Source organism: Rhynchophorus ferrugineus, unplaced genomic scaffold, assembly GCF_030347505.1.
Source record: "Rhynchophorus ferrugineus isolate W39M unplaced genomic scaffold, kcgeb_rfMv2 rfM10, whole genome shotgun sequence".
NCBI lineage: Eukaryota > Metazoa > Arthropoda > Insecta > Coleoptera > Curculionidae > Rhynchophorus > Rhynchophorus ferrugineus.
This window is the reverse complement of record NW_027472589.1, coordinates 12,236,595-12,251,414: the sequence shown is the minus strand read 5'-3', so window position 1 is coordinate 12,251,414 and position 14,820 is coordinate 12,236,595. Positions and strand designations below refer to the sequence as shown.

Genomic DNA, 14,820 nt, shown 5'->3' with positions numbered 1-14,820 from the left:
ATTAAAAAAAGTAGAAGGGTTTTTTGTGGCCTATTGCGACTGGTAATGAAAAGTGCATCTACTACGACAATCCCCAGCAAAATGTTATGGGCTAGTTCAAGAAAGCTATCTAGCGTATCTAGGTGGGATCAGCAAGGTGTAATATATTACGAGCTGCTAAAATAGAATGAGACTGTGTCTGCAAATATCTGCCAACGCCTTTAACAAATTGTACAATGTACTGTTGCAAAAAGGACCATGGAATAGCGAGTAATAGACGCAAATTCAGCCTCTTGTATAACGACATATTTTAATAGTTGCAACTTGAATGGGAAGTTCTGTTACCCCCAGCATATTCTCCAGATATTGCGCCATCTGATTACCGTTTGATCAGATTGATGCAGTATGGCTTGTGAGAAGTACGAAAACGAATCGATGATTGGATCGCTGATCGATGGGAAATATTTTAATTAAGATATATTGTATCAATTTTTGTCAACAAATGTCTATTTAAAGTAAAAAAACACATCAGAACATGCGCAAGCACTAATACGTGTTAATAAAACCGAAGAAGAATTTCGAGAAGAAAAAATCATCCTGTTGCATGTCGACACTTAGTAATAGGTTTCAAAAGTTGCATCTCGAATGGGAAGTTCTGTTACCCCCAGCATACTCTCCAGATATTGCGCCCTCTGATTACCGTTTGATCATATTGACGCAGTATGGCTTGTGAGAAGTACGAAAACGAATCGATGATTGCATCGCTGTCAAACCAATATATTTATTTCGTTACGGTAATAAAAGATGTAGAAAACGATGGGAAATATTTTAATTAACATATATTGTACTAATTTGTGTCAACAAATGTCTATTTAAACTGAAAAAGACTCATCAGAATATACGCACATACTACATTGTTAATAAAAACCAATAAGAACTTCGGGAAGAAAAAAAACACAATGCGATATAACCGATTGCTTCTGAATATAAATTTAAATCGTTTAATTCGTACCCGGCTTTCCCATCGTCTGCGAACACGACGACGGCGACGTTATTAAAAGGAAACTTCGCCGATCGCATTCGGCATTTGACAAAATTCAGAGGAAAAAGCCGGCGGACGCTAAAAGGAAAATCACACTTTTCCGAGTAAAAAACGAGGAAATAAGGAGTCGACGCGTCGAGTAATCTCCGAGCACAAATAAAATTAGTCCGAAGTTGGATTGCGGAATCGGATGGTATCGATTATCGCGGAGTTACGTACTGACGGGACGGACTGGGGCTAAAAAAAAATGCGAGGGGAAAAGTTCGGGAAAGTTTAAATGTGATAAAAACGAACGGCTTTTCTCTTTCGCAAACAACGGTCGAAGAGTCGGGGACGTAATAATGTTATTAACTTTATCTCAACCTGGATGGCTGTCGGGAAACGCTGTTAATGCATGGGATCACTGGATAATTTAAAAACTCCCGGCCATGCCGTGTTCGGACCGGTTTCGGTATCGATATCGAACTCGTTGAACCTTTTTATGTTTAAGTGCGTGTTAAAGAATTACGGGACACGGCAAAATAAGTTCCTAACATATAAAAGGAATAGAAAATGGTTTAATCAAATATGAGTTTGGTTAAAAACATACAATAAATAAAGCGAATATAGAGAAAAATGTGTATAAGAATGGATCAACTTCGGGTAGAATTCTAGCAGAGTTAAAAACTAAATGTTAAAATAATTCCGGATGAAATTTCATAACTCAAACTCATATACTCAAAATAGTCTAAATTTTAGTCGGGACAAAAAAATATAAAAGATATGCCGGTAAAAAATCTGGTGAATATGAAGGTTGTTCAATTACATTTATGTCACTCACGTATCCATAGATGTTTCTCTTAAACTGAAATGGTAATTCCGTATAATTTACTCTACATTTTTAACATTTTATGTAGGTTGCTTGGAACTAAATATTTCTTTTACTGTCATCTAATATGAATTATTACAAATACAGGATATGAACAAAATTATATGCTTTTAAAATATCTATATTTCTTGGGGGAATAGATTGTGGAAATAAAATAGATAAATCTGCATAGTTTCCAACGGAATGTTGCCCCACTCTTGCCAAATCATCCACGTATTGCTTCAATGATGGAAATCTCGAAAATGGAATACTCCTCGATCCCTGCTCTAAAACTCCTCATGACGGTTCAATTAAGTTGAAGTCTAACGAGTTTCCTGGCTGGAAAAGATGTTTGAGATATACTGTGAGTAAAGAACTTTTATGGCTGAATGTATGAACGCATATCATCTAGAAATACGGCAGTACTACGCAGCAATACGCTAGTCATACTAGTTGAATACAACGATATTGGTGCCCAAATCATATAGGATCCTACCCCATACGTGACTGTAGGAAGCAGGTAGTCGGTATCATATACTTCTTTTGGTGTTCTCCATAAATAAACCCGGCCGCCTCTAGGAAATAATTTAAGAGACGATTCATATGTTCATACTACATTATTCCAATCATCAAGTCAGGTTTTATGATCGTTGCACCACTTCTTTCGTAGTTTAGTATTGACTTCCGTTACAAGGGCTTTCACAGTCGTAGCCCTTTCTTGATTGTTAGCTTTGTGGAGCTCCCACCGGACTGTTTTTTTCGAAACAGTATTGCTCAAGTGAGTGATAGTACTGTTAGTTTTTCTGTTGTAGTTTTGTATTGTCTAGCCACAATTCCCTAATATGTTAGTGGGTCTCTCTTAGTTAAGTTTGGATTTAGCCCGCTATTTCTCTTTGCCGATGATGTTTCAGCATGTTTTGTGTATGCTGTCATTACCGTAGATACCATCGCTCGTGAAACTTTAAACAACAAGGATCATGAGGACAGGACTTAAGGGAGTACAAATTTCACCGATTGACTAAAGGAAACCTAAACACTTGGCATGTAAATCGAGCAATAGACACGCAATATTTACCCGGAAACAGTGTTGCCAACAGGGAACAAGATTTTTGGTTGGTTATTATGGTGATATTGTATATCACGAGATATTTGTAAAATAAATTGGCAATTTTCAATTATATTTAGCATAGCATCATCGCCTTTTATATCTCAGGATATCTCACCTTATCGTTTTTCAAAATATTCATATAAAGTCAATGTATAATGTATTTACATGTTCCTAAATCAATGGTAGATGAACACAATCTTCTTCAGTAGCTGTTAAATATTTGCATCACAATTTATTTATTCCTCATACGAAGAAATGAAAAGAGCAATGTCAATATTATATGGTAGATGTTCTGTTAGATCAACAGAACAAAAACAAAGTTACTTTCTTGAGCTAATTTGTAAAAGGTTCACCATTTTGTGGTGAAAAAATGGTCCTACATCACTGTTGAAATTAAGCGATTTTAAATTGGTATATTCGAATGTAATTCTAATCACATAATTGCGTTATATTAAAATTAAATTAGGTTTTCTACTTTTAACAACACATAGTATATATACATAGTTCACACACACACAGATATATATAAATATATATATATATATATATATATATATATATATATATATATATATATATATAAATATAGAAATTTATATGAATATATTCAATATTTAAATACAAAAAATTGTGTAGCGTTTTGATTCATGACCTTTTACCAATTTTATGTTAAAATCTTAATACCATTGTCATTCTAGAACTTGATTTTGTTGTCATAGAAGCCAATATCTTTCCCCTTGATCAATTCCGATCATATATTTTAATTGCCTCCTTCAAATGTTATTAGTACCATTTCATTTCGTTTCAGCATGAATTCAAAATTTGAAACTAAGTTCCTGTGTGAAATATTAGTTATTTTGACATTATAAATTTATGTGAGATCCAAGAATTCAGCTTTTTTTGGTATCCAGTCTAGGTAAATGGTTCGAAACTGTTCAAAACAAGACTTAAATTGATGTTTGGTACTATAAACTGGAACCAGATTCATATTTTACACCTTAAACATTACACAATTTCAAATAAAACCGCACTGAATATTCTGCAATTATATACAATGTTCTATGCTTTCACATGTGTTATAATCTGGCTTCGCTGACGAAGCATCACTAGAGATATGCGACTTTAAAGTCATCTTTTCAGGGAAACCGAAGTTACATTTTCACAAACATTATATTTAACTCAAAGTGAACTATTTCAATATTTTTCCAATTAAATAAGAAAAATATGTAAAATTCCACATTGCAATTAGTTTTGATAAAAATTAGTTTAGCAGAGTATATCTTTGTTATTGTTAAATTGCAATTATAGTAATTTTTACGTGCGTAACCGTTTAACAATAGTGAAAATTTAATTATGGAAACGGCAATTTTCACAGGATTTTACATTATATATTAACGCCGTACGATAAAAACCTCTCTCGACAAGATCCTGGATCAAACGATCCCATTTCACAATCTCATCAATCCAAATTGCCTTGGGTTCATTTCATTGACGTTTGACATACAATCTTACCCTTAAATTGTTCTTTTATTCTTTGCCCAATCGCTGAATTTTCAATATGACGTATACGAAAGATTGGAAATTGTATATTGAACGGGTTTCTTTTTAGAACGATTTTTTAAAATTGTATTTCTTTGTCGAGAATGTAACTGCTTAAGTACGTTTATTAATGACTATATTATATAAGATATCCAATGAAGTTTAGAGTAAATGTAAATACAAAAAATAATTATTGAAAATATCTTTTAAATGCTTTCCATTAATATTGAAAGTACTTTGGGTACATTGATGCTGACCATATTATCACGTGACCAATGTTTGCAATGACAGAACAAGACACAATTAACAATAAGAAATAACTTATTCATTACCAGATTGATCACTTCACTCTCGTGTTAAGAACAAATGACTATGAAGTTCGATAAAAATTTGACTGAAACGCACACAAAAGTGACTATCATTGATATTGATAAAAAAAATTAACGGACAACAAATTTTCACGTCATTACTTAGAGAAATGTTCATAAATAAGTTACATACTATTATAATTTAAAATATAATAATGATGAGATTTTTATGTTGTTTTTTTTGCATTACAGCAAGATTGCCCCAACGGCAGACTGACCCCAGCCAAATTCGTAGACATGTACAAAATGTTCTTCCCTAGTGGTAACGCGGAGGAATTCTGTGACCACGTGTTCCGAACATTCGACATGGACAAAAATGGTTACATCGACTTTAAGGTAAGTACCCGGCCCCGTCGCCAATTTTCGAAAATATCAATTTCGATTCCCATTCAACGAAGTTCGATAATAACATTAGTTCGTCGACGTTTAACTCTGAAATCCATTAGGACTTAATTAGTTTTGAGGGATTTCCCAACTAATTTCGAACGTTTCGATGCACATTTCATTGTCGAAATGAATCAGCTCACGGTGGAAGTTATTACGAATTAATATCAGACTGAAAATAGAATTCAATCGGGTTTCCTCGTATGGTTTTTCCCTTTTTTCGGTTGTTTTATTTACGTATTGTGTTTCATTATAGTATGTCGTTGATATGATAAATAAACACTCGATCATAATATAAATATGAAGTTATTATCGGAATAAAAAGTTGTTTTAACCTAATTAAATCCATTAGTATTTTAACTCGTAAAAAAATAACACAACAGTTGTTTGCTATTAATTTTACGTTATTGGAGCAAAATGTTAATATTTGCGCTTGATATTAAAATGTACGTAAGCCTTAACCGGGAGTATATAGCTGTTTGTTTCTTCACATAATGAACAATCTCATAAATAACTATAATACTATTATAGCCCAACATGTTAGAAATGAAAAACAGTTTAAAATTAATGAACTACTTTCTAATCTATGGGAACGAGAATATATGGACTATATATAATATATGGATTTTTAGACATATCGCTGATTTGTGAGCATTGTAAAATTGCCCCCGGGTTCCTTTTAACAAAAGTTAATTTTACATTCATTAGTAATAGCATTCCAAATATTCTCAATATAAAGAAGTATGTCAGATCATTGAGCTAGATAGGACCCATGCGTCAAATTCATAAAAACTTTTATCTCTTATAGGTCAATTATTTATGTTGTAATTGGATTGAATTAATTTATAAATTAATTGAATTAATTGTTGGTAATTGCTGGATCCTCGAAGTTTTGATTTCTCTTTCGGAAATTTCAGGTCTGCGATAAGATCACTTACTCATACAAATGACTCAGTCAATTTAGATTGCAATATTTTGCATCAAAACCAAACAAACAATCTGAAAAACTTTCTGAGCTTTTCTACTATGCCGTTTCGGTTTCTGATTGTTTATGTCATTTTTTAAAAGTACTCAGTAAAACATTTTGATTCGGAATGGACGATGGTTCCCTTTGTTCATTTGCAATTCATATTTTATTTTATCATATGGAAATACCCACCAAATGTCAGAAACAGCAGGAGTTAGCTCATTTATTTCTTGTTTGGTCATTCTTTTTTCTCCTCTATATTTATAACAAAATAGCGCTCACTGAATAACATTCATGACAGCCATAACATGTTAGTTCATCGCAATATATGGTCTGAATTGCATATTCCACCTCAATACCCAATATAGAACATGTCCAACATCCTTTGTAATTATATTCTACAGATATAGCTGGTATTATTCATCAATAGCATCACACTTTGTAAAACATATAGTTTTGAGCTTGAACCATTTTCATTTATACGCAGTGTAACCTGGTTTCACTTTTCAACTAGTTAGCTTAAAATTAGAAAGAATGATAATCGTTTGACAACTAAAACTACTGACTAAAAAATAACTGGTTGGCAGTCTTACAGAGCCAGGTCACTGGAGTAATTAATATTCATATTAATACTGTTTCTCAGATATTAAAACTGTTATATAAAGCAACTTAATAAATCTTAGACGTGAATCAAATGTACATTTTAAAGCAGTTTTGTATTTATATATTCAAACTAATATAAATATTATTTTTATTAATCTCCTAGAACGTCAACAATCTGCCCCTGGGCAATAAGTATTATTATATGATTTCAGTTATATAATATAACCATTCTGGCATGTAGAAGATAACTTCAGTAAGTGATCTGCTGTACAAATTATAATCTAAATATTATTCTAGATACTATTAACTTATTTTAAAGTATACCCTAACTTATTATAAAATATGGTACCGAGTACTCCGCACTGACACTCCGACTCACATTCGTTATGGGTATATAAATATTAATAATATAACAATAACTAATATAACTGTTGGTTATTTTGAAAATTTTATTTTATATTTTATTTTTTATTTTGTAGATAATTTTGTTGGTTTTTCTGCACTGCCAGCCCAATATTGCTAAACTATTTAGGCATATGTAAATACATGTTTGGTTACAAAAGAGCAAGCAAAATCAACTAGTGCTTATCAGCCTACTAAGAAAGTTTCATGATTGTTTTTTATGTACAATGAGTAATAGTTTCCATATTATTTTTACAGAGGTTATATATATGAGGAGATAATATAAGTGAAGCTTCATAAGTAACATTTTAAGTTAAGTTCTAAAACTATTTGGTGCGTTGTAACAAGAATGCATAAGACAAGTTTTAAATGATAATTTTAGAGGGGAATCAAGAAAATACAATAAAAACAAAATAAGTATCCGTATATATATATATATATATATATATATATATATATATATATATATATATATATATATATATGACTATCTGTTTCATTGGCTTGACCTGACATTTGGTGATGGATATTCCATAGATTTCACATAATGGGCAGGGAAGAAAGTCATTTCTTGTTTATTTCACGTTTTTCAAAATGCAATATGGAGGATGGACAAAACACAACTAACATTTATAAATTATCTATTTGTTAACGAGCTGTTGAGTTGCCAATTACTTTTAAAGTAATCGTAATTCTTCACGGAATAAGCTCGTAATCGTCTAAATTGTTTCAAATATAATGTTACCTAATTCTTATAATGAAGCTACCGCTAAGTATTACAGTAATTTATCATTAAGGATGTAGAGATTATTCTTTTAATGTGGCCAGTGATCTGTATGAGAGAACCAGCTATCCCCTTTATGTGCTATTTTGGTCGATTTCGATTTGGATGATCTTTCGTAATTTTTCTAGTGTAACCATAATACCGATATGGTAGAATGTCTGAACGAAAATATGTTCATAATCTTCTTTTGAAACCAGCTTTACCAGAACAAATGGCAGAGGAATAAGGCAATAACGCTACCTGTAAATATGAAATATTCTATCTATGCATCTTTGCCTTTATTTTGTAGATGTCAAATCCTGTATCAATTTGTTTTCGCGATGACTTTATGTCAGATCCACCATTTGCTATTAATAAAATGTCGAATACACTATATATAATATTGAAAAAAAATCACGTTACATTAAATTAATCAAATATCCTTCAACTTATCTGCCACGACCAAAAAAGTCTATCATTTTTCTCTCTTAGCTTCTTTATCGTCTCCGACGACTCTTCGGCAATACAAAGTGATCCTCGTCGGATCAATACGGGTTCTTTTTTCGTCGCGATATAAATTTTAAAATAAAATTTACGATTGACAAAAACAAATATCCCCCCTCGCTTCGGAAAAACGTAATGTTCATCTCTGGCGCGTTCGTAACATTAAAGAAAACACCTGACACTGTCTAGTGCTGAGGAAAAAAGTTATTGTTGGGGGATAACAAAGCCGCTTTTCTGAGTCGTTCTCGAAGGAAAACTGCCGCCCCGGGATGGATATTAATGATGGATGTTTAAGGGTTTCTGGAACCGTCGTAGGTTTCGGCCGTGTAACGTAGGTGGAACTGAATCGATATGTTTTATTTCGTTTAGTATTTTGATATGGTGTATGTTTACCGCAGAAAGTTTCGACATGTTATGTTAATTATTAAAACATGCTTTTTTATGAAAACATGTAAATACAACAAATAAATGGAATATAAAAGAAATATTATTCTAAAAATGGAAATATTATGGAATATTCAGATTTTACGCTGTATTATATTGTATGAAACAGGTCAATTGAAAAATCCCCGCCTACCATAGTAAAACATATATTTTTCCCAAAATTAGTTTTTTATTCAACATAGTTCCCTTCAAGTGTGATACACCGACTATAGCGACCCTCCACCTTTTCGATACCATTTTTGTAGTACGATTTGTCCTTTGCTTCAAAATAGGCCTCAGTTCCGACGATCACCTCTTCATTCGACGAAAATTTCTTCCCGGCGAGCATTCATTTGAGACCTGGGAACAGAAAACAGCAATTCGAAGCCCAATTCATGGATTTTTGCCATTGTTTTCACTGGCTTGTGACACGGTGCATTGTGTTGGTGAAGCAGCACTTTCTTTTTCTCCAAATACAGTCGCTGTTCATTTTCAAGGTAGTCACTGAAAATTACTCCATGTGTATCCCAAAATACAGACTGTTGAGTTTTCCCACGCTTTGGTTCATGGGGTGCAGTCTAATCGAATGATTGTCGATTGAACTTCGGAGAGAATGGATGGAGCCATGTTTCATCCATTATCACATTTCGACGCAAAAACTCCGGTTTACTACGCTTGATCATGTTCAAACACTGCTCCGAATCATCAACACACATAATTAAATATTCGTGAATGACACGATGTACACGTTCAGTTGATATCTAGAGTATCTGCTATTTCATTCAATTTCCGATCATTCAAAATCATTTTGTGGATGTTTTTATATTTTCATCAGTAAGAACCTCTTTTGGGCGTCCACTACTTTTACCGTCTTCGGTGCTCATTTCACCACGTCTAAACTTAGCATACCAATCCTTGATGGTTGATTTTCCTGGGATAGTGAACATGCTATTTATGCTATTATGATGTTACTAGTATACTTCTTAAGCATGTCGAAACAACGTACCTGGCAAATAATCAATACGATCTGAGCAAGTGGTGAGTGTTTATTGTGAGAGAGAACTTGCTATTCAAGCTGCAACATGTTATCCTTCACAACATTTGCAACCTGTGGCCGAGCGCGTTGTTTTGCAAGGGGATGAATTTGCGTCTGTTTCTCGCTATTGCTGGTCTTTTTTGACATTTGTAGTAACAGTTTCTTTTAGTGCAGCAGCTTGTAATACACTACACCTTATTGCCACGATACGCAGCAAGACTTTATGCCCATGACTGTTCCGCTTCGATATCGATGTTGATAGCTCTCCTCGACAAATACGTGGCTCTGGGCTTATGATTAACCTAGTAGATGCACTATACATTACCACTCAGTATACGCCACAAAACATTTTCTTTTTTCCCCAGAAACCAATGAAACCGCCATGTTGAAACGGTTCGAAATGGAATTTTCGATCTGTTAGCATGGTAACCCATTAGCATTTTCCCCGCTTTTGAATCTTTCCCATCATATGTATACATCTGGAAATCGTTAATTCATTAACTGCTAAGCTCTCTGAAAGTTCTTTGGGAGCTTCATGTGGATTTTGTTCCTTTGTTTTAGACTCTACTTTTTACGATATGTCATATTGCCATTTTTATAGACAATATATCTAATAAAAAGCCCTTTTGTGGGAAAATTGTTTCGCCATCGAAAAAGTCTTTTCACATGTTGCAAAGACACCTGGGTAACTGGATACCCAATTTGAAGTTATAAAAGCGATTCGTTGAACTTTATTTAAGAAGAATAAAATTAAAACATTTTGAATGACTGAATACAGATTAGATTTTTAGACTATAAGTTCATTTTATTATTTCATCCCCAGTTTTTACATTTATTTGCATACGTGAGAAAAATAAATGACTGTTTTAAGGACATTATTCTATAAAAAAAGAAACGCCGTAGAAGTACAAAGGCCAACGTTTTGGGATTACAAAGGCCAACGTCGACAAAAATCTGTCAATAATTTTAATCGATCGCTTGTTATTTGATATGCTTAATATAATTTATTACATTTTAATATTTGAATAATGAAAACAAGTTTAAATCGTATTATTACATTACATTATTACATGATGTTATTTGAAGCGAACTATGCTTAATATAAGAAGTTATTTATGAGATTTAAAGTCCATTTAAATGATATAAGTGAAGAGTAATAGGAACGGTAGGTGCTATTATTATGGTATGATAAAATATTAACATAATGGGTGCTTCACAATTACCTTTTCTTATAAGAAAGTATATTCGAACAAATATTATTAACAATCAAAGACCAACATGTCACCGACATATTATAGTTAAAACTAATTTTTATTTATAAATAAATTAGATGCAAAGCTTCTGGTTTATCTGCCAATATTTTAACATTTCTTATTTAGTAAAATAATACGGCAATATAATGATAAATGATCAGTTTGAACAAAAGAAATGTTTCATATATTATAGCAATTTAATTAGTCAAAGGTCTATACAATAATATATTACTACAGATTAATGAAAAACACTTAAGTGCTCTGTGTTTTTAGGTTTAACGACCCTGTTGGAGGTTCGTACCATTAAAAGAAACACCTGAAGTTGTTTAGCGCAAGGAAAAAGTTATTGTTGTGGCTAACAATGGTTCTCTCTCGAACGGGCATCGAAAAAGAAATATCACCCCATAAAGGGGTCCATTACCGTTGAAAATGGGGAGGAAAGAAAAAATTGCCCATGTTCAATTACGGTTGAAAGGAAAAAAAAAGAAAAATATTTGTATTCTTTCTTTTTTTCCTTTCGATTCGATGCAATATTTTTTGGAGGGAGGCGATGAAATGGAATGAAAATCCTCTTCTTCTTATCTAAATAGATCAAGACTATGATACCAAATGTGATATAACAGAAAACGTAACATAGAAGAACTAAAATTATATGGAACTATTTTAATTAATTAATATATGACACTGAAGCGGAAATAACTAATTAAAACAAGTGGACAAGAACGAGATTTATTTATTTAAGAACCACCAATCTCTTGGTATTTAAAATAACATGGCAAGGAGTGAGTACTGTTGAAAAGCCAGTTAGGTTCAGTTTTTAGAGATTGAAAAGCAATTGTATATAGAGATTTCCTGAGAAATTATAAAACAATAAACTCGGCTTAGTATTAAAAAGAATTACATCAGCTGGATCTAAATATTGGCAAGAAAAGCCCTGATATGCGCAACAAAATAACCATATTTCATCAAGACAACGCACCATCTCATTTAAATCATTAAGTCACCCCTCCCCCCCAATTCACAGGATTAAGCTCCCTTCGATTTCGGGTTTCGAACAGGGATACGTGTGAATCTGAGGGAGATGATATTGAACAATAAATAGAATTTCTAAATATTTTCCAATCCATAAAATCGTATTTTTCTTGTTGAATAACCAGCCTTATTGAACAACCGAGCGTTTCATCTATCATATTCGACCAACTATAATACTGACGTAAAACGCAATAGAACAGGCGTAACACGTTAATAACAAATGACGAACAATAGCTCATTCAACACTCAATTTATTTTGCCGCTACTTAGCGATCATCAGTCATCTGGTGGCAAATCAGGACCGATGTTCGTGTTCGTCAATTGACGGCGATGGAAGTTATGTTACCGCTAAACGTAATAGAATATCTGACCGTACGTTAGTTCCTATTGTAGTTTTTAATAGAATTGTTATTTATAATGGAGCGTAACATTTGACGTAATGATATGCTAAACAATATTCATTTCATGGTATTATACGTAACGTTCTTTAGTAATAATAATTATAGTTATAGTAATATATATAGTAATAATAACCCGACCAACAAAAACAACCAATGCCCGTCCTAGACGACGTCAAATTGCAGTTTGCAAATTGCAAAATTCGTTTTAAACCTGTAGATAAAGATAAGATGGATAACCAAATAAACCTGTAAAATTTTATTATGGTTGTTGCTAATGGAGCAAAACATCTGCTAATCCTAAGTTCTAAAGAATAATGTGATTTATTAACAGATCAATTGAAAATTCCCCAGCCTACCACAGTAAAACACATTTTTTGGCAAATTTTTTTTTATTCAACATAATTCCCATCAAGGGTGAATTCTGCACTGATTATAGCGACGCTCCAACTTTCCGATACCATTTTTGTAGTACGATTTGTCCTTTGCTTCAAAATAGGCCTCAGTTCCGGCGATCACCTCTTCATTCGACGAAAATTTCTTTCCAGCGAGCATTCCTTTGAGATCTGAGAACAGGAAATATTCACTGGTGGACAGATCTGAGTCATGTTTCTTCCATTTTTACATACCGATGCAAAAACTCGGGTTTATTACCCTTGATCATCCTCAAACACTGATCCGAGTCATCAACTCGTCGTTGTTTTTGGTCAGAAGTGATCTCGACACCCACTTTGCACAGAGATTTTTCATACCCAAATATTGGTGAATGATATTATGAACACGTTCAGTTGATCTCTTTTAGAGTGTCTGCTATTTCATTCAATTTCAATTTACTGTCATTCAAAATCATTTTGTTGATTTTTTTTAATGTTTTCGTCGGTAACAACGTCTTTTGGGCGTCCACTGCGTTCACCGCGGTGCTCATTTCACCACGACTAAACATAGCATGCCTACCCTTGATAATTAATTTTCCTGGGGCAGTGTCCGGACACTCGGCACCAAGCCAAGTTTTTGCTTCAACTGTATTTTTTTCCCTTCAAAAGGCAATATTTTACCAACACGCTAAATTTATTTTTATCCATTTTTTTCACAATAACAAAAATGATCTAATGATCCGACAGCTGTTAAATTTATACACGCATCTTTTGAGGGTTAGGGCTAACTAAGAAACAAATGGATTTAATTCTAGTAGCGCGATCTATGTGGCCGGGGACTTTTCAACTGACCTGTTATATTGTCATGCATTATCTTGGTTTGTCCGCTTCCTTGTCCATTATATGACCATTTCTAACCAAATGTTTTGCCCCATTTTCATTTCGTCCACCCATAATCATTTCCATCCTTCATTTTGTAAGTTATTTTTGTGAGTTATTCTCTGGCTAATTAGTTTTCGAAGTACCTCCAATACACTTGGTAAAATAATTAATAACTCATCCTTGTAATACGGATAAAGGTTATTACCGGATATATAGTAAAGCCTTATTTAAGTCAATATCTTGTTTTGACGTCAATGTACCAGTTTTCTCAGGGTAAACCAGTGTTTACCTTTGGAATACTGGCATTTTTTTAAAATCCTTTTGTTCTCGAGTAATCAGTTAAATCGTTAACCACTTGATGCCAGCACTTGAAAATAGCCTTTCAAGTTACTTCTAGCTGAGCTTCAGGCTTTAGTTGCTACCTTGGCTGTCCGGTTAGTCAGTTGAATTAAAATTATCATTTATAAGACCTTTGTATCAATAACTATACGTCTCATAAGCACCAAGAGAAAAAAAATTGAAAAATTGGTATCCGCTCTCAGATGCATGCTTTTTTAGGTGAAATTGGTATAGAATGTTACGCCGAATATGCTATTTCTCAGATATGCTATAAATTTTGCTATTCAGACATTATGCGATTTATATGGGCTTAAAGTTTGTTGTTTAGACCTGGTGAATCTTATAATATCCTGTAACAGATCGAAAAATATTTATATTAAGTGCTTCCATGTATTTTTATCAGCGAAATATATTGCTAAAAGCGATATATCAATGTAATAGAGTGTTAAGCAACCTAGACTAATTGTTTGATTTGAACAAATGGGCTGTCGAAGCCAACCAAATATTTTTAAAACTTATGATAGCGGTGCTTTGTTAATATCCCAATAGACGGTTTCAAATTTTTTAAAGTGGTGTT

At 33.0% G+C, this 14,820-nt stretch overlaps 2 protein-coding genes across 6 annotated transcripts in view; both read left to right on the top strand.

Annotated features, from left to right (window-relative positions):
- Window positions 1–14,820, top strand: part of Nca (neurocalcin homolog) — a 244,420-nt gene that overhangs the window by 168,644 nt on the left and 60,956 nt on the right. The window lies entirely within an intron of this gene.
- The window catches only part of LOC143204071 (neuronal calcium sensor 2), a 196,953-nt gene that overhangs the window by 130,626 nt on the left and 51,507 nt on the right, over window positions 1–14,820 (top strand). For all 5 annotated transcript variants that reach the window (XM_076416524.1, XM_076416522.1, XM_076416521.1 and 2 more), the window contains one exon: window positions 5,076–5,219. In XM_076416524.1, the coding sequence (XP_076272639.1) occupies window positions 5,076–5,219 (144 nt within the window). The remainder of the gene's footprint in view (window positions 1–5,075; window positions 5,220–14,820) is intronic.